General features: G+C 47.9%; 3 protein-coding genes across 4 annotated transcripts; 1 reads left to right on the top strand and 2 right to left on the bottom strand.

The window, feature by feature from the left end:
- Positions 1 to 78: 78 nt before the first annotated feature.
- Positions 79 to 6,341, top strand: znf839 (zinc finger protein 839). The gene is made up of 8 exons (XM_067242696.1): positions 79 to 1,159; positions 1,340 to 2,299; positions 2,633 to 2,872; positions 3,199 to 3,291; positions 3,788 to 3,934; positions 4,102 to 4,212; positions 4,382 to 4,496; positions 4,835 to 6,341. The coding sequence occupies exons 1-8, from the start codon at positions 311 to 313 to the stop codon at positions 5,524 to 5,526; spliced, it is 3,207 nt and encodes a 1,068-aa protein (XP_067098797.1). The 5' UTR covers positions 79 to 310; the 3' UTR covers positions 5,527 to 6,341.
- cinp (cyclin dependent kinase 2 interacting protein) lies at positions 6,204 to 8,075 on the bottom strand. The gene is made up of 5 exons (XM_067242698.1): positions 7,944 to 8,075; positions 7,662 to 7,824; positions 7,399 to 7,531; positions 7,032 to 7,161; positions 6,204 to 6,764 (listed from the first exon to the last, which is right to left on the bottom strand). The coding sequence occupies exons 1-5, from the start codon at positions 7,957 to 7,959 to the stop codon at positions 6,562 to 6,564; spliced, it is 645 nt and encodes a 214-aa protein (XP_067098799.1). The 5' UTR covers positions 7,960 to 8,075; the 3' UTR covers positions 6,204 to 6,561.
- Positions 7,693 to 22,920, bottom strand: gjb9a (gap junction protein beta 9a). Of its 2 annotated transcripts, XR_010877388.1 has the most exons (5): positions 22,802 to 22,920; positions 19,311 to 20,908; positions 19,040 to 19,265; positions 10,889 to 11,014; positions 7,693 to 7,824 (listed from the first exon to the last, which is right to left on the bottom strand). XR_010877388.1 is itself a non-coding variant. In XM_067242697.1 (2 exons), exon 2 carries the CDS (start codon positions 20,853 to 20,855, stop codon positions 20,034 to 20,036), a length of 822 nt encoding a protein of 273 aa, XP_067098798.1. In that variant the 5' UTR covers positions 20,856 to 20,908; positions 22,802 to 22,920; the 3' UTR covers positions 19,276 to 20,033. The 2 variants fall into 2 exon arrangements, 1 of the variants encoding a protein (XP_067098798.1); XM_067242697.1 differs by lacking the exons at positions 7,693 to 7,824; positions 10,889 to 11,014; positions 19,040 to 19,265 and having other exon boundaries at positions 19,276 to 20,908.
- Positions 22,921 to 23,156: the final 236 nt, after the last annotated feature.

Here is a 23,156-nt window from a genome sequence, read left to right as displayed (position 1 = left end):
GGTAAAGCGCGGCAACGCTTTTGGACAGGAAACGGAAATAGTGTCATCGGACTCTGAAGGAGAAAAAAACCTATCCAAGGCTTGTTGAAAACTCACATCGAAACCGTTACCTATTTCAGTGCTGATTCACTGCGCTGGTTAGCAAAATTTCCGATAAAATTTTTACATTTTACACATTAATGCATAATTACATAAAAACGTAAGTGTTTCAAAGAAATCGATCGACATCGGTGTTATCTAATACATCGATTGGGTCGGGGACTGCGCATGAATATCTAGCGAGCTTTCCTTGCTCTTTACAACAGTCAAAATGGCGGACAACGAGGATGAAAGCAATACGTTGAGTACAAAAACAGAAGGAGAGAGCTGCACCGTATCACAAGTCCAGTGCGTTTCTGAATCGGTTGTGAGTGAGACGCCCGTAGATGAATTTGCAAATCAAAATGAAGTCGGCGAAAAGACGGGTGAAACGTCTGCAACTGTGATGACCGTAACCCAGGGGTTGGCTGATTTCCTCCAGGGCTGCACTAAACAAGACGATTGCCAGGTTGTCACCCAAATAGAGGGCGGAGAGCAATCGGAACAAAACGCAATGGCAATTGATGGGGGTTCTGGTATTGCAACGGGTACGGAATATACGGCGATTAGCGCCGACTTTGTCAACGCTATAACGCCAGCAACCACCATTATCTATGTGCAGCCAGACGGTAGTTTCGTTGAAGGGTCTGGTCTAACAGCAGAGGAGCAACAGCAGCTCGTAGAGCAATTGGCAAAACAGCAGCTAGTTCAAGTAACGGACACCGAAGCGGCGCGCCTTTTCGAGCAAAACCAAGTGGTCAAAAATATCCCTGCTTCATCGACGTTCGTCCCCAGCACAGCACTGGCCCCCAACGAGCTACAACAAGTGATAGATCAAGTCACAAAATCTCAACAGCAGTCTATGGTTCACGTTAACCAGCAGACCCCCAAAGCCACTGAGCAAGTGTTGACCACACTGGACCCTGTCACTGGCCTCTTTACAACTGTCACTAATACAGAGGTATCGACGGCACCCTCGCAGCCACTGACCACTGTACAGAACGCATCTCAGCAGCTAAAGAACGTAGCCAAACACGTGGCTCTTCAGTCCAGCAACGGTACTCGTCTCATCCAGAAAAAGGTAAAACAATATATATATATTGGCCTTTCACTGTTATGAAAGATAAAAACTGCATACATTTTGTGGGAAACATGTAATCCTATGTCCCTGTACTTACTGTAAGTCCCTCTGGATAAGAGTGTCTGCTAAATTACTAATTGTGTGTGTTACTTAAAAGCGGTGTTGTGTTTGACCCTACAGCCAGAACCAATCAGAATCCAGGTCCAAATGCCCCCCAAGCAGGACTTGAAGCCACTGACCACAACCACCATCACCATCCCTCAGCAGAAGTCCCTGGCTGTCGCTCAACCTCAGGTCAAAGTTTCCACCAACGGTGGCATGAGCAGCCCCCAGATCATCCACATCACGCCCGTGGTGGGCCAACAGCAGTACTTTCTCCAGCAGAACCCCGGAGAACCGCCCATCCAGCTGCTGCTGCAGAGCTCCACCCCCGTGGTGGGCAGTCTGGTCCCTGTCGTTCACAAACTTCCTGCCCCGGGCACTCCTGTGACCATACAAGCTACAAGTAGCGTCCAAACCCCACTCGTTACTGTCCAGACCACAGTCAAGACTCCAGGAAGGCCCCGGGCCAATGGCACCCCTGCCGGCTCCGCCAAACCTGCCACTACTCCGGCCGCCCAGCCTGCGGTGGAGAAGGAGAAGCAGAAGGCTAAAACGAGAGTCAAGAAGCCTCTGAAGGTGAAGACCCGCTCAGGCAGGGTGTCCAGGCCTCCCAAGTACAAGGCCAAAGACTACAAGTTCATCAAGACCGAGGACCTGGCAGAAAGCCACCAGTCGGACTCCGATGACTACTCGGAGATCAGCGAAGAGGAGGAGGAGGGAGAGGAAGGCAAAGGATCCTCGTCGACAATGAGCTACAGCCACAAGCAGAGGGCCCATAAGTGTAAAACATGTGACAAGGCATACATAGGGAATGGGGGTTTAACTAGACACTACAGACTAAACCCCACCCACGGGGACGCCCAGGACCCGCCAGCCCAGAATGACGACCCCCCAGGAAAGAAGCCTGAGACTGGGGCAGCGAACAGCGTTAAGAAAGAAGAGGAGGGGAACTCGGTCCCTGCTGACAAACTGACAGGTTCTGAGAAAGATGAGGACACGAAGAAGACAGGCACCACCTCCCCTGCCACTCTACACAAAGTAAGACACCACAGAACCTTTCCACAGCTCCATCTGTCAGACCTCTGTCAGAATAAATGTTTGTGCTTGTATGGGTTGTTGATGGCTGCGTTTGAAGGTGAGGGAAGTATTGAAGTCGACTTTTCAGAACAAAAACAGTGGATAGAGAACTCTGCTTTTCTCATGAGACCTATTTACTACTGTGTAAAACTGTCGGAAGGTTCTACATTCGACCATTCGGAAAACATTCATTTATAGCCTTACCATTTCTAAACACTGTAAATGTCATGTAAGTGCCATGTTTTTGAAAAGCACCCCTGTTCTTACCGATGACTTCCTGTGTACCTTCCACAGGTAGACCCCTCTCCAGCCCTGGGTCCCGCAGCAGCAGCCGGACTAAGGGGGGTCCAGTCGAGGGGACCGGGCAGGCCCCGTGGACGAGGTCGGGGCAGGGGCCGTGGAAGACCCAGGGGACCCATACCCCCCAAGGTGGTGGGTCTACCACTTAGACGAGGGCGTCGTGGCAGGCCTCCGAAGCTAGGGGGCGTCAGTACAGAGCAGCTTGCCCAGAGAAGACAAGAGAGACTAAAAGAGGTACTGCCAATTAAAGCTAGGATAGGTCATGTTTTTGAGAAGCACTTTTTGAAGATCTACTCAATGCAATGATTGGACTACTACTTGCCTGACTATCTACCTACCTCCCAGCAGTAGTCAAGCAGTGTTTTTATGTGTTGGGCGGGAGAGGGGGGAGGGGGCTTTTTGAAGGAAGGGGGTGGGATAATTGGGGTTGGATACTTTCAAACACAAGCAAAAATATCTAGTTTAGCTAAACTTACCTACCCTGCCTTTAAACAAACCACAATGTATTCATATTTGCCAGGTTTTGTGTGAGCCCTGTATTTTCCTGTGCGTGTGCATAGGTGGTCCACCAGTGTGAAAATGAGGAGCTGTTGGAAGTGGTCCTTCCTCGCCTAGCCAAGGCCATGAGCCTGTGGGACTTCCTCCTCATGAAGGTAAACGCTCCCTGTTGCTACACTGGGGTGGGGGTGGGGGGGGGGGGGTCAGATGGTTGAGCGGTTAGGGAATCGGGCTACCAATCAGAAGGTTGCCGGTTCGATTCCCCGGCTGCGAATGATGTTGTGTCCTTAGGCAAGGCACTTCACCCTACTTGCCTCGGGGAATGTCCCTGTTCTTACTGTGAGTCGCTCTGGATAAGAGCGTCTGCTAAATGACTAAATGTAAATGATTATGGTACAGTCTGGTGTTATGACATTACTTGAATAGCTTAAATGACTAGGTTAACGCCTACAGCCTGTGAAGTTTGAGGAAGAAGGCACTGTCTCTGTGGACATGGTGCCTTTCACTTCTAACGGTTTTCTAATGAAGGGTAAATACAGGAAGCATGAAGGCTAAGTTGGTCTTTTTCCTTCAGATGTGTGAACTAGTCTGGTTCTTGTCACAGAAGGCTGCGTATGTCTTTCCCTTGCTCACTAAGTGTGTGTTTGTCAGGTGGAGAAAGGCCACCCTGCCAAGGCCCACTTTCCTGAGGTGTATGGTGAGTTTGAGCAGCTCCATAGCCAGGTGAAGAAGATGGCCCAGGAGTACATCTCCAACCCCCAGGGAGTCCACACCGCATTAGAGGTTCACAACATGGAAGTACGCACTCGCTCATTCTCCCTTCTAGTCTCTTCCTATATCTTTGTGTAGCTCTTCCTCGCGACAATTTTTTTTTTTATTGAATTGATCGTGAGGAAGAAGTTGTCACTGGAAGAAATAAAACGTTCAACCGTTTATGAATTCGATGTTTAAAATCTGCTCACCAGGTTGCCAAATGTCTCGGCATCTTTGACGAGGTGAACAAACTGAAGGTTCTGAATCCTGGTCCAGGCCAAAGTTCTACAAACCTGGCAACCAAGAATGTCCGCTACATGGAGGTAAACAAAAACGTCTCCTTGCCAACCGTGTTCAACGTTAGCAGATAGTACAAAAAAAAAATCAAATCCTGCACTTCATAATAAGTAATCCTGTCAGACTGTGTAAGAATGGCTGGAAAGTAATATTTTCCGTGAAGGTAAAGTAATTAAGCCCTTTCTCCTGCTCCAGAACTCGAAGATGCTTCCTCCGTCCAAGAGGTTTAAGATGGAGAACAGGACAGAGGAGATGAACAGTGTCTCTATCCACCAGAACGGATTAGAGAAGACGGCCAACAACACTAAAGGTATGCTATGGATCGGTGCCACATGGACAAGAATGATTTGTCCAGACCTTTAGAACTTAATTCAACTTTAGGGAGGCTACATTTACGTGTATTTATTGTGACTGTACAATATTTTGAAGGACCATCATAAATCATTTTACTTTTTATATCTTGACTTTATAAGCACACTTATCACCAAAAGCATTTCACTCCACATTGTATTTGTATGATGAAGTATGTGATAAATAAACTTTGATTTTAACTTGTATGTATCAGCAGTTAAAGTTGACTGTCTATAGATCCATAGTGGGTGTTATAATAGTGTTTGTTTATCTTTTTAAATCCCTCTCCATTCCCAGAGTCTGGCCTGTTGAAGGTTCAGAGTGGAGCAGCCAGCAGTCTGAAGACGTGCACCGTGTCTGTGTCTCCTCTGGTGGTCCCATCAAGCCCCAAGCCAGTCGCTTTTGCCGCAGCCCCCCCAAAACAGCCCCCAGCCCCGTCTGCCTCAGCCACCCCCAGCACCCCCATGCCCCAGGATAACCCTTCCAGCAGGCCGGCCGGCCCTGGGACCGAGGAGGCCATGGACACCAGCGATCCTGCCCAGGGAGGGCAGGGGGACTTGGGGAGAGCTGAGCCATGCGAGGTCCTGAGCACCAGTGACATAGCAGACCAGATGAAGGAGCTGGAGAAGGCTCTGGCCACAGATCCTGCTACTGACAAGTCAGAGCAGCCGCAGCAGCCACCGGGGACAAAGCCGCCTGCCCCCAGCCAGACCCAGCAGAGTGCTCCGTCCCTGGGCAGGCAGAGCCAAGCGGCTCCCCCCGGGGGTCAGGCTGTGGTCCAGGAGGGCCAGGAGATCTACATCCAGACAGAGGGTCTGACCATGCAGCTGGCCGAGGGCTCGGAGAGCGACACGGCGTCGGAGCGCATCGTCATCGTGAACGGGCCCGACGGCACCACCATGCACATCCGCGCGCCGGAGGGGGTACCCCTGGAGGCGGTGCACGCTCTGCTGGGCATCGAGGCCGAGGCGGCCAAGACGCAACAATGATCTCGAACTCTTTACCAGACTCTCACCCCCTCCACCGAACCCCGACTGAAACATTGGCCTTGTTCACCTCGCTCTGAAAATGTGTCCTTCCCTCCTCTACCCAATTACGAAAAAAACTGATCTAACTCATCTGGATGGGTAACCACCATCGTGCATGTTGACCCGTCTAGTCATGTCACATTAATGATTTGGGAAGAAGGGAGAAGGGGGTGTTTTCAGGGCTTTGATACAGCTGGTGACCCTTGCCCTGTCTTCCGGATTCCCTCCCTCATCCTAAAGCTATTCGTTATCTGCGCTCTCGGATGATATGGGGCGATCTGAAAGCAGACGGTTGGGGAATGAGGAGGCCGGACAAGCAGTTACCATCCGCCATGTTGATGTTCCATGATCGGGTGGATTTTTATTGTATTGGTTCTCAGTATTCTTTGTAAATTTGTAAACGTTCTTTTCGATGTGGTTTTTTCATATTTAGACACAAATAGCCCTTCCTTTAAAAAAAAATACTACAAAAAAAAAGTGCTTAGTTGTTTGTGATATGTTTATATGTAGATAAATATCAAAGGCAGTTAAAAAAAAAGTTGCACTATTTTATTACTTTTTATATATTCTGGCGTAACATTTTCCAAACATAAAAAGGTTTGTAATAATACCATTGGGAATTTATGCGAGGGGGGACATTAAATGAGAAGGAACTGAGGATATTGTGGTTTTATTAAGTTTCTTGTGACAGTTGTTTATGATAGTGCAGTGCGATCATTTCATGAGCTGAGCTGTACAGTTGAACTCATTCTCCTCAATAAAGGATGTGAGAAAGACACTTACTGTATCATTTCATCAATACAGAGAGTGATCTAAAAGTGAATCTAGCTTGGTACGAGACAACCAACTGCCGTTTGCAGTTCTTTCATTGATTTAATACATTTTTAAACAGGTAAGTGTAGTATTTCACTTAAATACATTAAATAGAATCTATAAAAATATAGATTTTTTTTTTTTTTACACAACATTTATGTACAAACAAACTGTCCCATCTGTTCACAGTGTCCTGTGTCCTGTCTCCAGTAGCAGTCCCTCCAGCTGCAGTCTGAGGCTGTCATCCAGGTAGGGCTGGTGGAGCCAGCAGGACAGGTGCACCATGGAGAGGTCTGGGCTGGACGTGTGAGCCAGCTCCTGGAGAATAGCCTGCTTCAGTCGCAGCTCCTGGCTGTAGGCCTCGTACAGCTTGGCGGACACTTCCACTAAGATGATCAGAGATATTTTGTATATTTAGGTCACAGGTTAAGGGCTGGCAGCGGCACAGGTTCGAATCCGACCAGGGACATTCTCTGCTTGTCTTCCCCTCTCTACCCTGCCTTTCCTGATTATATCGTAAACTACTCCCAATAATGCTTGAAGATGCCAAAAAAATATTGTACTTTTCTTCTTGAAATTCCATTACCATTTTTTGTGAAAATCGCTCAGGAAAGCAGTAGTGGTTAGTTATATCTAACTAAGGTGTGCCTTACCAAACAGAGTTGTGGGCCAGGTGAGGAAGAGAGGAGTCAGTCTGCCTGCTGCTCCACACTGGAACATCTCCAGCTCCAGGACTCCTTTCCCAGTGGAGACCAGCTTCTCCATCTTAGACACCACACGGCTCTGAGAGAGGGGTGAGCGTTTAACTACAGCTTTATGAAAAAAACGATTTCGTTTTAGGTACATGGAAGGGAACCCCTGGGTAATAATTTGACTTATCAAGTCCAGGACCATTCTACTTCCAAAAAAAAATAAAACGGAATGTTAGTCCTTGGGTGGTAAAACTTAAGTGAAAAGCATCTAGCCGCTGTTGGAACCGAACTTCCTTTGGCTGTGGTACGATTTATTCAAGTCACTCACCATTCTGTCGACCACAGCCAGCAGCTTGGAACATTCCTCCTCCAGTTCTCGGCTGTGACCAGCTGTCTCTTCCGTGTTGGTGCTGATGGAACCTTCCAGGTCTTCCAGCATCATGTTATGTTGCTGCTGTGACCTGAAAGATATAGGGAGAGTAGTGGAAATTAATTTAAAACATCAACAGAGCTATCCAACCACTTTAACTAGGACAGGCTATTGATTTACAAAAGTAGCGCAACAGGATGCCTACTAGGACCTTAACTTACCCTTTACTGATTCCTAGGTTGACTATCTTGTTTGCTATTGTGGATCCTTCGTCGTTCAGTTTGTCCCATTTCAAGATGAGGTTGTGCCAGTCAGCGGCGTTGTCCTTCAACTTTCTCGCGCTCCCTGTTACAGCCGTCTTTCTTCTAGGGGTTGTATCAGGGGCTAGAAAAGAGGCGAGAAAGTCAGCAGTTTCAGAACAGTCGGTATGGTTAACCTTACAGAATACATTTGGTCTCGACCATATACAGACCAATATACTGCAGTAATGAACGAGTCCTTACCTCTCTCACTTTCCATATCTACTGTACAGTTTGTATTCCGTATATACCGTTATTACTTTGATATGTTGTCATTATCGCTGTACACGTTTTTCTCCCCTGTCTAAACTTCCGCTTATTTTTTCTTTGTCTAATTCTGATGTTGATCGACTCTGCAAATGAGCTCATCCTGCCACCTGCTGTATGGAATATGAATTGGTCACAAATTTTCAAACTAGGGGTGTGCGATACTGCAACATATCGATCCGATACCAAGTAAATACAGGGCCAGTATTGCCAATACCAATATCGATACTTTTTACTTAGAAAAGCAGCTTATCTTCTTTCGTGTAGGGGAAAGCAATGCTTCATAATTTATGAAGTGAATGCATCATCGATATACTAATTTGAACTTTCATGATCATTGAATGATTTTGTGATTAGTTGATCATGATTATGATCATAATAAAACACAGGCCAAATAATTTTGTCAAAAATACTGTTAGTATAGTGTGCTGCTGGGTCATGTTACTGCAAGTGCACGCTGGTGTCGTGCCAAGGCGTGTCGTGCCAAGGCGAACTGGCGAACTGAAGGTTGCCAGTTCGATTCCTAGCCGTGCCAAATGACGTTGTGTCCTTGGGCAAGGCACTTCACCCTACTTGCCTCTGGGGGAATGTCCCTGTACTTACTGTAAGTCGCTCTGGATAAGAGCGTCTACTAAATGACTAAATGTAAATGTAAGGCACTTATCTTAGGATTTGCATCCCCTGGCCGCAGAAGCGCGCGTGCACTCAGAGAAGCAGAGTTTAACTGCTGCACTTTGAATTCACCTCTGAAATGAAACAAATACCGACGTGGAAGACTGAACAGGGGTTTCCATAGTAACAAGGGACTCATTTCTGCTCTTTTCTAGCAAAAGTTACAGAGGGGAATCAGGGGATACACATTATATCAGGCCGTTTTTTCACGTGATATAATGTGTACCCCCTCCCCTAACATGCAAGGGTCTGTCAATGAACACAGAAGTTACAGAGGGGATACACATTATATCAGGCCTGTGTTATTTTCTGTGTTCTTTTGGTCAAAATGAACAACCTGAGATAATATAGAGATGTCTGCTCTTTTCTAGAAAAAGTTACAGAGGGGATACACATTATATCAGGTCTCCAAATAAGAAAACATGTGTCCAGATTAGTGTGAAGGGGTTACATAACTACCCCAAACCATAGTTTTAAAGTTTAAGTCCTTTATTAAGCAGTTACAGTGGGGTCACACATTCTGACGGCCGTCAGATATGGTGACCTCTGTGGTACCGGCTCTGTGATGACTCCAAATCAGGCAATTTTTTCACCTGATATAATGTGTATCCCCTCTGTAACTTTTGCTAGAAAAGATCAGACATCTCTATATTATCTCAGGTTGTTCATTGTGACCAAAAGAACACAGAAAATAACACATGTCTGATATAATGTATATCCCCTCTGTAACTTCTGTGTTCATTGACAGACCCTTTGCATGTTAGGGGAGGGGGTACACATTATATCACGTGAAAAAACGGCCTGATATAATGTGTATCCCCTGATTCCCCTCTGTAACTTTTGCTAGAAAAGATCAGACATCTCCACAAATAAGCGTATTTATGTAAATAAATGAGTCCCTTGTTACTATGGAAAACCCTGTCGAGTCTTCCACGTCGCTATTTGTTCCATTTAAGAGGTGAATTCGAAGTGCTTCTCTGAGTGCACGCGCGTTGCCACGGCCGGGGGATGCAAATCCTGGCGGGGATAGTGCCTTGGCACAACACCGGCAACATCTCACAGCATAGCAGGGGAGGTTGGGGAGGAGCAAAGTTAGCTTGAGCACAGTGAGAGGAGCGGTGTTTTGTACTGCATGTAGAGAAGATAAATGGAAACTTAAGTATGGATCTCATCACGCGAGTATCGATCAATACTGATACCAACATTGGAATCGATACTATCAATACTATAGATCGATCCGCCCACCCCTACTTCGAACCTACTTGTCCGTTAACGTCTAATGCGGCTTATTATTTGTTAGTTAGCGGGAAGAACGATGAAACAATGTATATAGAATTTACCCTCTCTGTTAGGCTATGCTGTATACTGTCATGAGTAGCTTATTCATGATAATCTTTTTATCATGATTCTCCATTTACTCTGGTTAGATTAATCAAAGAACAAGAACACCACTAGCCAAAAGTCCTGCCAATCTTTAAACATGTCATACTTTATGAAATCATTTAAAGAACAACCCCGTTGTGAGAAAAAAATATATTTTTCAAACTCATCACCAAGCCATTTATAAATATCATCATGGTTGATCACAGCAGCTTGTTGTCTATGGTAATGTGCATGAAGAGGCGTTCTCCTTGTGCTTGAGTGTGTTTCACTGAGTGGGGTATTGATCACTGCTGCTGAGGTGTGTGGGTGTGTGTGAGAGTGTGTGTGTGTGTGAGAGTGTGTGTGTGTGTGTGTGTGTGAGAGTGTGTGTGTGTGTGTGTGAGAGAGTGTGTGTGTGTGTGAGAGTGTGGGTGTGTGTGTGTGAGAGTGTGTGTGTGTGTGACTCCTGCTTCGGAGAGAGCCATGTTACATGACTGTAAATCGTCAGAGGAGAGGAGAGGAGGGAAGCGGAGGAGAGGAGCACAGGGAGCCAGACCACGTTCTCACAGCATGTGAGGAAAGGGCACGAGTGGGAGGAATGGGGCACAGGGAGAGTGGTACAAGAGGAATAGAGAGCGAGAAAAGAGTTTGTGTGGGAGAGATGGAGGCAGAAAGGTACTGTCGATGTAAAAGATGAAAACAGTATAGAATATATTTCAGTCCAGCATCTCTCAGCACTGAAGGCTAAAACTGCAGCCTGCCATACAAATACATTAATTATTGTTTTCTCTTCAGTTTTGCTTCAGCTTTATGTAACTGCAAGGCAATCATTTAATGTGTCACCTCACCTTGGTGGGATTAGATGCAGTGAAGATGTCATTCCTTTAATGCTGTCCTTATTTCTGCTTCTGCTCTCCTGATTTCCCCTGCTGAAGCTCGTCTGGTGAGGGAATGGAAGCCTGCTGAGGTCAAACCTAAATAGAGAGAAAAGGGGGACGAGAGTGTGACTGTGGGAGGGAGAGGGAAAGCGAGGGAAAGAGCTAGACAGACAGAGAGACGGGGAGAAAGAGAGAAAGTTGGTCTCTAGCTGCTATAAACCACTTAAGCCCTGAAGCAGCCGAGGAGCATGGGGGAGGGGAGGCTGTAATTGTGTGAGAGAGAGAGAGAGAGAGAGAGAGGGTGGGAGAGAGAGAGATAGAGAGAGAGAGGGAGGGAGAGAGAGAGGGGGGTGGTTTGCGTTGGTGTTTGAATAAGAGACCATTTGTCAAAAAATCACTTTCTCTGTCAGCCTGGATGGTTAACATTGAATGTGCAGCTCTACCTCTATAACACGGAGAGACGCCGTTTACTGGAACTCAGAGAAAGATGGATTGATTGATTGATTTATCGACTGCCACAGCAATGACACTGTAATGGAACATATTTCTGCATTGATAACGTAGAGAATGGAGTGTGCTGATGTAGGGACCTATCTAAGGAGATGATGCAGAGGTAGAGGATGGAACAGAAGGAAGAGAGAGAAGGAAGCGACGACCATGAAGAAATGATACTGAACAGATGAAGCTACATTTCACTGCGTGGTTCTCCAGGTGATTACAGTTTGTGGAAAGCAGATGTTGAAGATGCAACATGTCCTGTTTTCTTTTGTACGTAGAAACTGCTCTCTCTCTCCCTGTTTGTGACTGAAATAATTCCTCTCTTCCCCGCTACTTTGCATTGAGAGATGTAGAAACCTGCTGTACTGGGTTTTTTCCACAGATGAACATCTTCAACAACTGGAAACTGGAAATGAACATCTCCCATGTTTAGAGATCGTCATATTTCTTGGGTGGGGAAATATTTTTGGAATCTCCCGTCTACCTTTTAGACTTGGAACCACTTTTATGGAACACCGGTGGACCTTTAACGGGCCCATATTAGTTTGAAACCAGGGGACAGGTGCAGGTACGAACAAGGAACAAGAGAAGAGAGAAGGAGAAGAGAGACAGGAGAACGCCACCATGGGGAAGCCTCTCAGTCGTCCGGGCTGCTTCCGGCAGAGTCCGTGCTGCTCGGAGAAGGGTGGCGTCATCGAGGTGGGTGACGGTTACGGGGACGGCTACGTTCCTCAGCGCTCCATCTACGACACCATGTGCATCAACGAACAGATCGACCACGGCTCCTCCCACAGCACTCTGGGGTCGCGGGGAGGTCAAGATCTCTCCAGGAACGGCTCCCTGGGACGCTGCACAGGGGCGGGACTGGGGCTGCCCGACATGTTCGACCCACCGCGCTCCACGTCCGCCACCTCTATGGTTCGTCGTCTGGACGAGAGGGTGATCTACGACTCCCTGAAGCTGGGCCAGGAGGGCCAGGGGTCCCTGAGGTCTCCTGGGGGGTTTGGGAGATCCGTCTCCCCAAGTGTGTCGTCCATTTCGGCTCCTGGAGGCTCGGGGTCCACCTCGAGTGGGAAGAGGCACCATCACCATCCGCACCATCAGCACCAGGAGGGCAGCCGGAAGGAGAAGGACCAGCTGGGGAGGCACTCCTGGAAGGTTCTGACCCCGCCCAGGCATCTGGAGTGTCTGGAGCTGTCTGCAGGGGACATGATGGAGAGGAGCTTCCTGATTCCAGGGGGCCAGGGTGGGTGCATGTCCCTGTACCCCCACAGCAGCAGCATGACCTCCCCCCTCATCTCACCCTTCTCTGGTTCGCCCCTCTCCTCAGGATACCACACCCCGGTCTTCTTCTCTCCAGCCAAGCACCGCCCCTCCCAGACTCAGAGTCTGAAGATGTCGCCTCCCCCCCTCCAGCCTCGCCTGCCCTCCCAGACCCAGAGTCTGAAGCTCTCCCCGCCCTCCCACCATCGCCACTCACCCAACTCACCCCACTCCCCCTACCGACACCAGCATTCCCCTCATCGACCTCCACACTCCCCCCATAGGCTACCCCACTCCCCTCAAATGCTACCCCACTCATCTTATGGACACCCACACTCCCCTCACCCATCATACCCACCCCCCCACTCCCCTCACCCATCCTACCCACCTCCCCTCTCCCCCCACCCTCCCTACCCACCTCCCCTCTCCCCCCACTCTCCCTACCCACCTCCCCTCTCCCCCCACTCTCCCTACCCCCCTCCCCTCTCCCCCCACTCTCCCTACCCACCCCCCCTCTCCCCTCACCCGTCCTTCCAACGTTCCCATTCGCCGCAGCCTCCCCACTCCCCCCACCACCCGTACCACTCTGCCCAACCACTGACGCAACTCTCAGTTAAGAACCTTCAGAGAGACGTAAAGGAGAAGGAGAGGGGAGAGAGGGAGAGGGTGAGGGCAGAGAAGGAGAGAGAAATAGTGGAAATGGAGAGAGTGGAGAGGGAGAGGGCAGAAAGAGAGCGGGAACAGCGGGAGCTGTGGAGGGCAGAAAGAGAGCGGGAAGACAGGGCAAGACTGAGGGCAGAGAAGGAGAGGGAGAAGGAGAGGGAGAAGGAGAGGGAGAAGGAGAGGGAGAAGGAGAGGGAGAAGGAGAGGGAGAAGGAGAGAGAGAAAGAGAGGGAAAGGGAGGAAAGAGAGAGGGAAGAGAAGGAGAGGGAAGAGAAGGAGAAGATGGAGAGAGAGAGGGAAGAGAGGGAGAGAAAAGAGAAGGAGAGGATAGAAAGAGAGAGGGAAGAAAGGGAGAGGACAGAGAGCGAGAGAAAAGAGAAGGAGAGGAAAGAGAGTGAAAAGAAGAAAGCAGAGAGTGTGAAGGAGAGGGCGAAAATAGATAAACAGGAGGTTGAGAGTGAGAAAGGGAAGACTGACAAAGAAAGGCACTCTTCATCAGAGGTCCAGGGTGAGTTTGGACCAGTCAGAACCAAACCCCTTGGCTCAGTAATGGGACCAGACTCAGTCTTCCCAGAACCAGACCAGGATACCACCCCCCACCATCCTAGACAGATACCCCCAGGACCAGGACCAGGGAACGGGCCTGGAGCCGGACCTGGGATGGGCTCTCAGGGGATGGAGTCCACCTGGCCTCGCAGGCTCATCGTCAGGAAGAGGACAGTGAGACAGGGAGGAGCTGTCCACAACCTCCCCATCCTCCCTCCGCTCCCCTCCGTCCTGGCCCAGGCAGCCCTGGATAAGAAGAACCTGCCGCGACTCACTCCCTTCACCGAGCACCAGACCAGCATGGTGGGGCTCCTGGGACGATCCTCCCTGAAGGAGCAGTCTCTAGAGCAGTGGAGGGTCTTCAGGGAATTGGAGGAGCCCAAGAAACTCTCAGCAAAAGCAGACAAGAAGGAGGAAAAAGGCAGGGGGGCGGGTGGTAAGACCAGGGTCGGGGGATCTGAGAAAGGCGGGAAGACGTCCAGAGGGATGGAGAGCAAGAAGAAGAAGGAGGAGAAAGGAAAAGAAGGGCTGGAGAAGGATGAGAAAGGAGTGATGGAGAAAGAAGATGGAGGAGAGGTGGAGAAGGGTGAGAAAGTAGTGATGGAGAAAGAAGATGGAGGAGGGGTGGAGAAGGATGAGAAAGTAGTGATGGAGAAAGAAGATGGAGGAGGGGTGGAGAAGAAGGAGGCTGAGACCGTTCAAGTTAAGGAGGAGAAAGAGAAGATGGAGGAGAAGAAAGGAGAGGTGGAGGAAGAGAAAGAAACGGTGGCGGATGAGGGAGGTGCAGAAAAGGCGGTTGTGAAAGAGGGAAAAGGTGGTGAGGAGGTGACGGTGGAGAAGAGTGGAGGAGAGGTTGCGGAGGAGGTGGAGGGTTGGGACACCGTCCTGGACATGGTGAACACCTTGTGGGACGAGGGCTGGGGGGGTGACTCGGACTTCTGTACCGGCTCGCTCAAAAACTGGCCCTTGCTCAGACCCCCCTCTGGGTTCGGGGGTTCCCACCCCCCTTCCAGTGCTGCCTCTGAGCTCTCCCTGCAAGAGCTGGAGAGGAGGGCCAAGGAGGTGGAAGTAGAGCTGGCATCTGTTGACCACCTGGACCTCTCTCACTGCCAGCCAGATCCACACAGAGCCCAGACGGCAGGCCAGCTGAGGGATGAGCCCGGGATGAGGAGAGATCCAGGGGACCAGAGCAGAAGCCAACCCAGCCTTGAGCTTTTCCCCCTGGGCTCCTCCTCAGATACACAGGCCTGGTCTGGAGGGAAGGAGGAGAAGGAGCTGAAGGAGCTGAAGGAGGAGAAGGAGGAGAAGGAGGAGAAGGAGGAGAAGGAGCTGAAGGAGGAGAAGGAAGAGAAGGAGGACGGGTCTCCAGATTCCAACCTGACTCTGGAGTCCGACTCCAGCGGCGTGTTCATGTCGCTGTCCAACCCCAGTCACACCAGCCAGGAGGAGGATGGTGGGTCAGACAGCGACCGGCCCAACACTGAGTCCGACCTCGGAAGCTCCACCTCCCTGGACCAGGACAAGGAAGAGCTGAGCGGCTTCAAGGAGTGGGGGAGGGAGGAGAGCTCCGAGCTGGAATGGTGTTACCCCTCTCTGCTGAGGGCCTCCTCCCACTGCGAGGGGGGGCAGGGGAAGGAAGCAGAGTTGGAGGCCGAGCAGAGGGGAACCGAGGGGAGGGAGGTGGGGAAACAGGGCGAGGAAAGCAAACCTCTGGACAGCGCAAAGGGAAAGGATAAAACCACCACCAGAACAGGCGCGACCACAGCTAAAGGAAGTGTGAGGCTGGCGGCGCGCGGCACTGCCATCCTGTCTGGTGCAGACCCCCCTCGCCCTCTGTCCCCCACCAAGCACGCGCTGCGGCGTTCGGGCCTCGACAGCAGCGACATCGACCCCTTTGTGGCGACCGACAGCTTCGTTTACCTGGCCGTGTCCGCCCGCCCCGTCTCCCAGGCCGAGGTCACCCCCACCTCTGACGTCAGCCCCGCCCCTCCCTCCTCCTCCCTGCTCAAGCCCGGCCCCCACCTTGATGAGGGGGACTTCCTGTCGACAGACAGCTTCGTGTACCTGGCGGGGCCACAGTGCCAGCAGATGGTCAGTGAAGGCCACTCCCCCTACAGTGGCTCCAAGGACTCGGACTCTGACAGCACTGGGTCTGGGGTGGGCTTCGCCCTATCTGCTGCCGGTGACAGCGACTGGGACTCCGACATGTCTGACTCTGACCCGGCCAGATCCAAGCCTAAGACGGAGCCCTCCTGGGAGATGTGGTCAGAGCTCGAGCAGGAAGTCCTGTCGGAATTGTTTGCCGAGGCGGACGGAAAGGGGGTGGAGCCAGTTGCAGACGCGACACAGGGCGAGCTGACCAGGAAGGTGACATGGCAGTTCAAACCCTCCATTCAGACAGGAAGTAAAAAAGATAAGGAAGTGACATCGCAACTCTGCCAGGAGGAAGCTGGAGAGATGTACACTGATTAAGGGCTGTGTCTCATCCCAGGAGGTTGTTTCTATCCTTTCTGTCCCTACCCAACCCCTTTGCAGTTCTTATGTCAGTGACTGGACAGGTGTTAACAATATATGGAGTAATGTTTGTGTTTGCCTGACTTCAGTTGATGACACAGCTCTGTTTTACTGGGATGAAGTCCCCACTACTAGGTGTGTATATAATTTGCACATAATTGCGCAATTATCAGTCAACTCGAGTTACAGCCCAGTCGAATCAGAACTACTGAATGTAAGGGACAGTGATTAAGGATGCTGCCCCTTGTGTATCTGAATGATAGTTGCCTCGATATTCAGCAATGCACAGTAACTAGTCAAGACAATCTGTGTTTAAAGGCTTATTTTCACACACTATATTTATTCCTTCAAGGATCACTCCAATCATGGTTTACTGCACTACCAAAGGTTTGAGAGTAACTGAACAATGAACTCTCAACAGGCTACATATAGGAGGGCTGCAGTATAGTGAGGGTGACTGGTCAGAAGGTTGTGCTGCTGTTTTCTCATCAACTTTTGTCGCCAGCTAAAAGGCTAAACAGAGAACCCATGAAAATCTGCTACTGCTGCTTTATTGAATGTACTTTTGTTGTATCCAATGTTTCATATCAAATGAGATGCCGCCATAAGCCAAACTGTATTTAGATGATTTCAGATTTGTGTTTGTATTTACATGTGGGAGGAGGTTGTGAATGTAATATTGAAGCAACACACCTTTAGATTTGCAATATCAGTATATAGTGTTATGTTTCTTATATATTCATTTTGTGATGGAGTTATATTTAACAAATACTTGAAAGAAACCAGGTTTATTTGATCAAATATGTACTAAAGTGCTCTGATGTTTGATAGACATTTTATGGCTCTGACCGCTTGGAGATGTCTGTCCAGACAGTGATGGATCTGACCATCATAAGGAAACTCAGTGATACTGTGTTGTGATGAGGATGTACAGGGAACTGTTTGTAACCTGCCGTGTGAGGAATTGTTCAATCATTGTGCAAATAAAGATTACTGTCGGTCAAATGTGACACGTAACCTTTTGGTAACCTAGCCTCTATGACACACACACTCACACACAAACTCACACACAAACAACTTCAGTGTGTATTGGGGTATCGATGTAAGGCATGATCTCCTGAAGAAATGTAGGTCTGTCTGTCTATTTCTGTGCAGATTAATTAGATCACTGTGAATAAGGCCAGGGAGGGGCAGATGGAGGGAGGGAGGGGGTGGGGGGGGGTCTTGGGTGGAGAGAAGAGCAGAGCAGAGCGGCTGTTATAATTAATTGTTAATTTATGTGCCAGTTACAACACACAAGAGGACCAATACACATCATAAGGAGGATGTATTAGAGAGAGCACTTCTTGTCCACATTCCATGTTTTAAGCCAATTATGAGTTGTCTTAAATAATTGTTGTTTATAAGCGTGTAAGCATTTCAAAACATTGTGTTCCGTGTGTGTGTGTGTGCGAGAGAGAGAGAGAGAGAGAGAGAGAGAGAGAGAGAGAGAGAGAGAGAGAGAGAGAGAGAGAGAGAGAGAGAGAGGGGGGGTTGTTGGCAGACATTGATCAATGATATGTGTGTCGTTTTCATGTACACTGATGCATGTGTGGTTTGTTAACACCCCAATCACAGTCAAATAGATTGAAGGAGACATTATGTTTGAACTAAATCTGTGGTAGCACTAGCATTGCTGCCTTATTGCTTGCGTGTTTGTATCTACAGTTTGTGTGAAATGATGCCTGGGCACATGAGTGGGAGGAGAGTGGATGAATCATGCTGTTGAATATCTGCCAGGTGCCTCAGAGTCAGTTAGACTAACACAGATGAAGGTTGTAGTGAAACCTCGACACTAAGCTCAAATCGAGGTATTGTCCTTTTGTTGCTATGGTCTTCCCATTATCAGCATTGTCCTTTTGTTGCTATGGTCTTCCCATTATCAGCCCTGTGGTATGACATTTGAGCTCATAAATTCCAACAATACCGGTTCTAAATCACTTCTGCCATTGTAAGAGGGTAATGTCTCCTTGTTTGATGAACCAGAGACTCCTTGACTGTGTCCATCTACTCTGAACCTCTCCTCACCATTTATTTGTTGTCGGTGGGTGTTTGAGTGACAGGAAGACCGAGGGTACAGTCGCCATAGTGATAAGAAAGCACAAAAGGAGCTGTCTCCAATGGTGAGATAACACAAAGGATAGGAGGGAGAGAGAGAGAGAGAGAGAGAGAGTGAGAGAGAGAGAGAGAGAGAGAGAGAGGGAGAGGGAGAGGGAGAGGGAGAGGGAGAGGGAGAGGGAGAGGGAGAGGGAGAGGGAGAGGGAGAGGGAGAGGGAGAGGGAGAGGGAGACGGAGAAGGAGAGAGATGATAGAGAGAATAATAGAGGGTGCAGTTGAAGGAGAGAGATGCAGAGATGCAAGGAGCAGATCAAGAGGTGTGTATTATATAACAGTTTCATATAAAAGCACTGGGCTACAGAGGAAGGTTGCTATTTTAAAATGAGGTTTCAGCTGAGAGAAAGAAGCAGTGTGGGCTGCATAGAACAAAACCTTTATGTGTATGAGAGAGAGAGAGAGAGAGAGAGAGAGAGAGAGAGAGAGAGAGAGAGAGAGAGAGAGAGAGAGAGAGAGAGAGGGAGGTGTAACATTTCGACGTACCAAGGATGCATCTTAATTCCATTACAATTCCATGAGTTTGGTCTATTGTGATTTGAATTCCTTCAAAAATGTATAACTCTTCATTAACCAAATCAAACGACTTCAGTTGACTGCAGTGGAAATGGGATTGGTTGCCTAGGTAGCACACAAAAAAACAGACAGACAAAGAGAGAGAGAGAGACTTTTTACATAAATACTAAATACATAAATACTAAATACAAAAAATCTATGGGCAGAACAGATTTAATCATAAAAACATCAGCAAAATAACCTTTTTCCAGAGATTAGTCACTTCTACCCTAACTGTCTTTCCATCTGTGACTAACTTCATTTGTAGAATGTTTGTATTGCTGCTCTCTCTGAGTGACAGAATGTGCTGTAATGGTTTCAGTGAGCTGTGTTCAGTGTCATTGATGATGAGTAGTGTAAGAACTCAAGGTAGTTATGTATGGCTATATTGTTCATTCGGCCTATTGCCGAAAAATCAAGGTACACAACATGACATTTTAGTAAACAAATGGAAACACATATCATAACACAGTTATACTGTTTTATACATGTGAGCATTCAACAGTCCTTTTTTAGATGGTCTTTTATCAGGCGATTCCTGGATCTGGCACAGTTCAAGTTCAGAAGTCTAGTAGCAGTGTGTGTGTGGAACACAGTCTATGATGATCAGACGTCCAGAGAGCATCTGACTTACAGTCAGACTTACTGTTAAGAGACTTGAGAATCCTGTACAGGATCCTGTCCTGAAACAGGTCCAAGCCATTGTATCTCACATGCTAAAATGTACATGTTGCTCAACTGGTTTCATGGTATTCGTAGCCTAGTCATCTTTCAGCAGTATGTATGCTAACAATTATATACAGTAAACTGAACCGCAAAAAGCTTTCTTAAATCATGTAGCCTACCTATCGACCATTACATTGTGGCTGATAATGGTAACTGGAATGCTGGTGTGGAATGGGAACCCAGCCAGCCAATAGGAAAACTACAACAAGGAGGTAGCACAAGCAGCTGCCCCCTGCTCTTTCTTCTTCCTGCAGAGACTCTGTTGGCTGTATGAGAGTGTCGGGTCCACCCGGAGGACCTGTGACCTCAGTGGGGCAGTAGCGGTGAGCTCGTGGCTCTCGGCGAAGAGAGTCCTCTTTTTTTTCTCGTGTAACACCATCACCTTCTGAATACGTTTCCCGATCAAGTACAACATCTCAAAGATGCACATGAGTATGCACAGGGCAGAGGACACCACCATGAACAGGGTGAAGATCTTCTTTTCGGTGGGTCTGGAGATGAAGCAGTCCACCGTGTTCGGGCAGGGCTCCAGAGAGCACTTGGACAGGCGTGGCATGTCATAGCCATCGTAGATGTAGTAGAGTATGTAGAGGAAGGTTGCGTCCAAACTGGCTTTGAAGACCAGGCTGACCAGGTAGGTCCACCACAGCCCGCCGCGCTTCTTCCCCGGGTTGGCGTAGAGGTGCGAGCCCTCGTGGAGAACCGTGTACTTTTTATCCCTCTCCTCGCGGTACTTGACGTGGGCCACCACCATGAGCGAGGGGCAGGTGACGAAGATGAGCTGCAGGGCCCACAGGCGGATGTGGGAGATGGGGAAGATGCTGTCGTAGCAGACATTGGTGCAGCCGGGCTGGCGCGTGTTGCAGACAAAGTCCTTGCTATCGTCTCCCCACACCCGCTGAGCGGCCACGACAAAGACCATGACGCGCAAGATGAAGACCATGGAGAGCCAGATTCGTCCGAAGACGGTGGAATACTTGTTCACCCCGCTGAGGAGGCTTTCCAGACCGGACCAGTTCATCCTGCCTGGCAGGGGACTAAAACACACACTCCTGTAGACACGCACACACACACCTGCAAGACCCAGGAGAGAAAAATAAACGTTAAGCAATGGGTTTAAACAGGGTCATGCCAACCTGGCCACATAGACTCCTCCCAAAGAGGTTGTATACCCTAGTTCTTAACACATTTCCCTTAGCCCTTACATTTTGTCAATTAGTAGACGCTCTTATCCAGAGCGACTTACAGTAAGTAAAGGGACATTCCTCCCGAGGAGTACAGTGACATTTCCCCCGAAGCAAGTAGGGTGAAGTGCCTTGCCCAAGGACACGTCATTTGCATGGCCAGGAAACGAACCGGCAGCTTTCTGATTAATAGTCCGATTCCCTAACCGCTCAGCCATCTGACCCCAAGCCCTTAGCCTTGCTGAAATACCCAGGTCCTTACACCTCACTAATACACTTAGTTTTGCTTTGGAACAAGATTAAAACTACTGAATAATGTTTTACAAAGTTGTCTGTTATAAAACAGAACATGGTCTGGATTGCAGAAAGGAAGTGGGTTGCTTCCAGCCCCTGGGCCCTATTTTGACACACAGATTTATAACAAGAAGATTAGTAGATTTGTTTATAAGACAAAGCACAGTGGACCCCGTACATTATGATCAAGAGAGTGGCAGAAAGATTTCAAATCATTTATCTTTTATTGAACTCTGGGAAACACCCACATTCTCCACTGGATATTGGCAAGTCCTTATTAGTGGGTTACAGTTTAGGTTAAACAAAATTCATTGGACGAAGTCAAAACTTCAAGGCGCAAAAACTTGACCGAACTTGGGGATTTAGTTTTAGCTGTTTATATTTCCCAAACTAGGACACGCTCCGTGAAAGGAATGCGGAATGCTGCAGTGACTCATCATCCTCCCGCATTTAATGGGGAGCCTAAACAAAAGCATACTGTACATAAATGAACTAAAGCAGCTGCTGTTGCAACACACCTCTTTAATTTATCCAGTGGGATTTGATTGATTGGGTTTATAAGTGCTGAAGGCAGACTGGCCTCAAAACCCCATAAATCACTTTGAGAACTTTCCACAAAACAACCAAATGTGTCTGTCCGTCTGTCTGTGTCTGTCTTGGAGTGATCAATCCTACATAGGAATTAGTTTTTGTTTGAATATGAACAAAGTTACTGGCCTATATAGGATTAAACTACTGGAAACATAAACTTCATGTTTCTACGTTACAGTATCTGTGTTTCAACCCTGGTTTCCAGGTTACCTGCACTAAACAGATTGCCGACAGGTGTGCTTCACAGGAATATAGAAACTGTAATGGAAAACATCCTAATTTCAGCCACAGATGGGTGTTATATACAAATACGACATTATAAAAAATAACCTACCAAAAGTGTTACTGTATCTGACTACTGTAGTAGTTTATTTTTACATATAAAGACAGGAGCTTTTTGACTTGTAGTTAGCTGTGCTTAGGAAAACGTGGTGAAAGGGTGGAGTATATTCTACCCATGCTGGTTTATATCACCTCATTCTAATCACATCAATTACGTTTTTAACAGTCTTTGAGGTAGAGTGGCATACAGTCTAATGTATGTTAACCTTACTAGATCCAATCACAGAAAAAGTGGTTGTTTAATTAAAGCATTAAGAAAGGTGCATACATACTCATGGACAACTAGCAAAAACAAGTAAAAACTGATAATAATTAGGACAAATACTATACATGATAACATCATATTATAGTTATGTGCTGGTTGTATGCCAGAGCTGAAAATAAGTTTGTTTCATGAGATCAAACATCCGAGTAACACTCTTCCTTCTTTAGTAATTTAGAGACTTTCAAACAAAGCGAAATACAAATAATTTCCTTTTATATCAATACTTAATAAGCTTCCATTAGCCTATAAATAAAGATAAACAGACAATAAAGCCATCTTAAAATACCTTACCTTGGGTGTAGCAAGGATTATATAAAATCAGGGAACTGAAAACAGAGCAGGAAACTCTACAAAGCAAACTATGTCTTCTTCCCCTGAAACCCTGTCAAACCTGATCTGGAGGGTCTGCGTCAGAACACACTTTACAGTCCCCAAGCCCAGGTGTATGTATGTGTGTGTGTTTGTATAGCCTATATGTGTGTGTTGCTATTGGCAAAGGTGAACATTTTTTATTTCCTAAACATAAGGTGGGTGTGTTTATCTATTCATGAGATGCTGGCTTACCACAGAAATTCAAGCTGCTCTGGGATCGTCTTTATCACGGAAACAAGAGCGGACTTGCCACACCTACACATTATACATACCA

Source organism: Osmerus mordax, chromosome 9, assembly GCF_038355195.1.
Source record: "Osmerus mordax isolate fOsmMor3 chromosome 9, fOsmMor3.pri, whole genome shotgun sequence".
NCBI lineage: Eukaryota > Metazoa > Chordata > Actinopteri > Osmeriformes > Osmeridae > Osmerus > Osmerus mordax.
The sequence above is the reverse complement of the archived record's forward strand: the minus strand, read 5'-3'. Positions and strand labels throughout refer to the sequence as shown.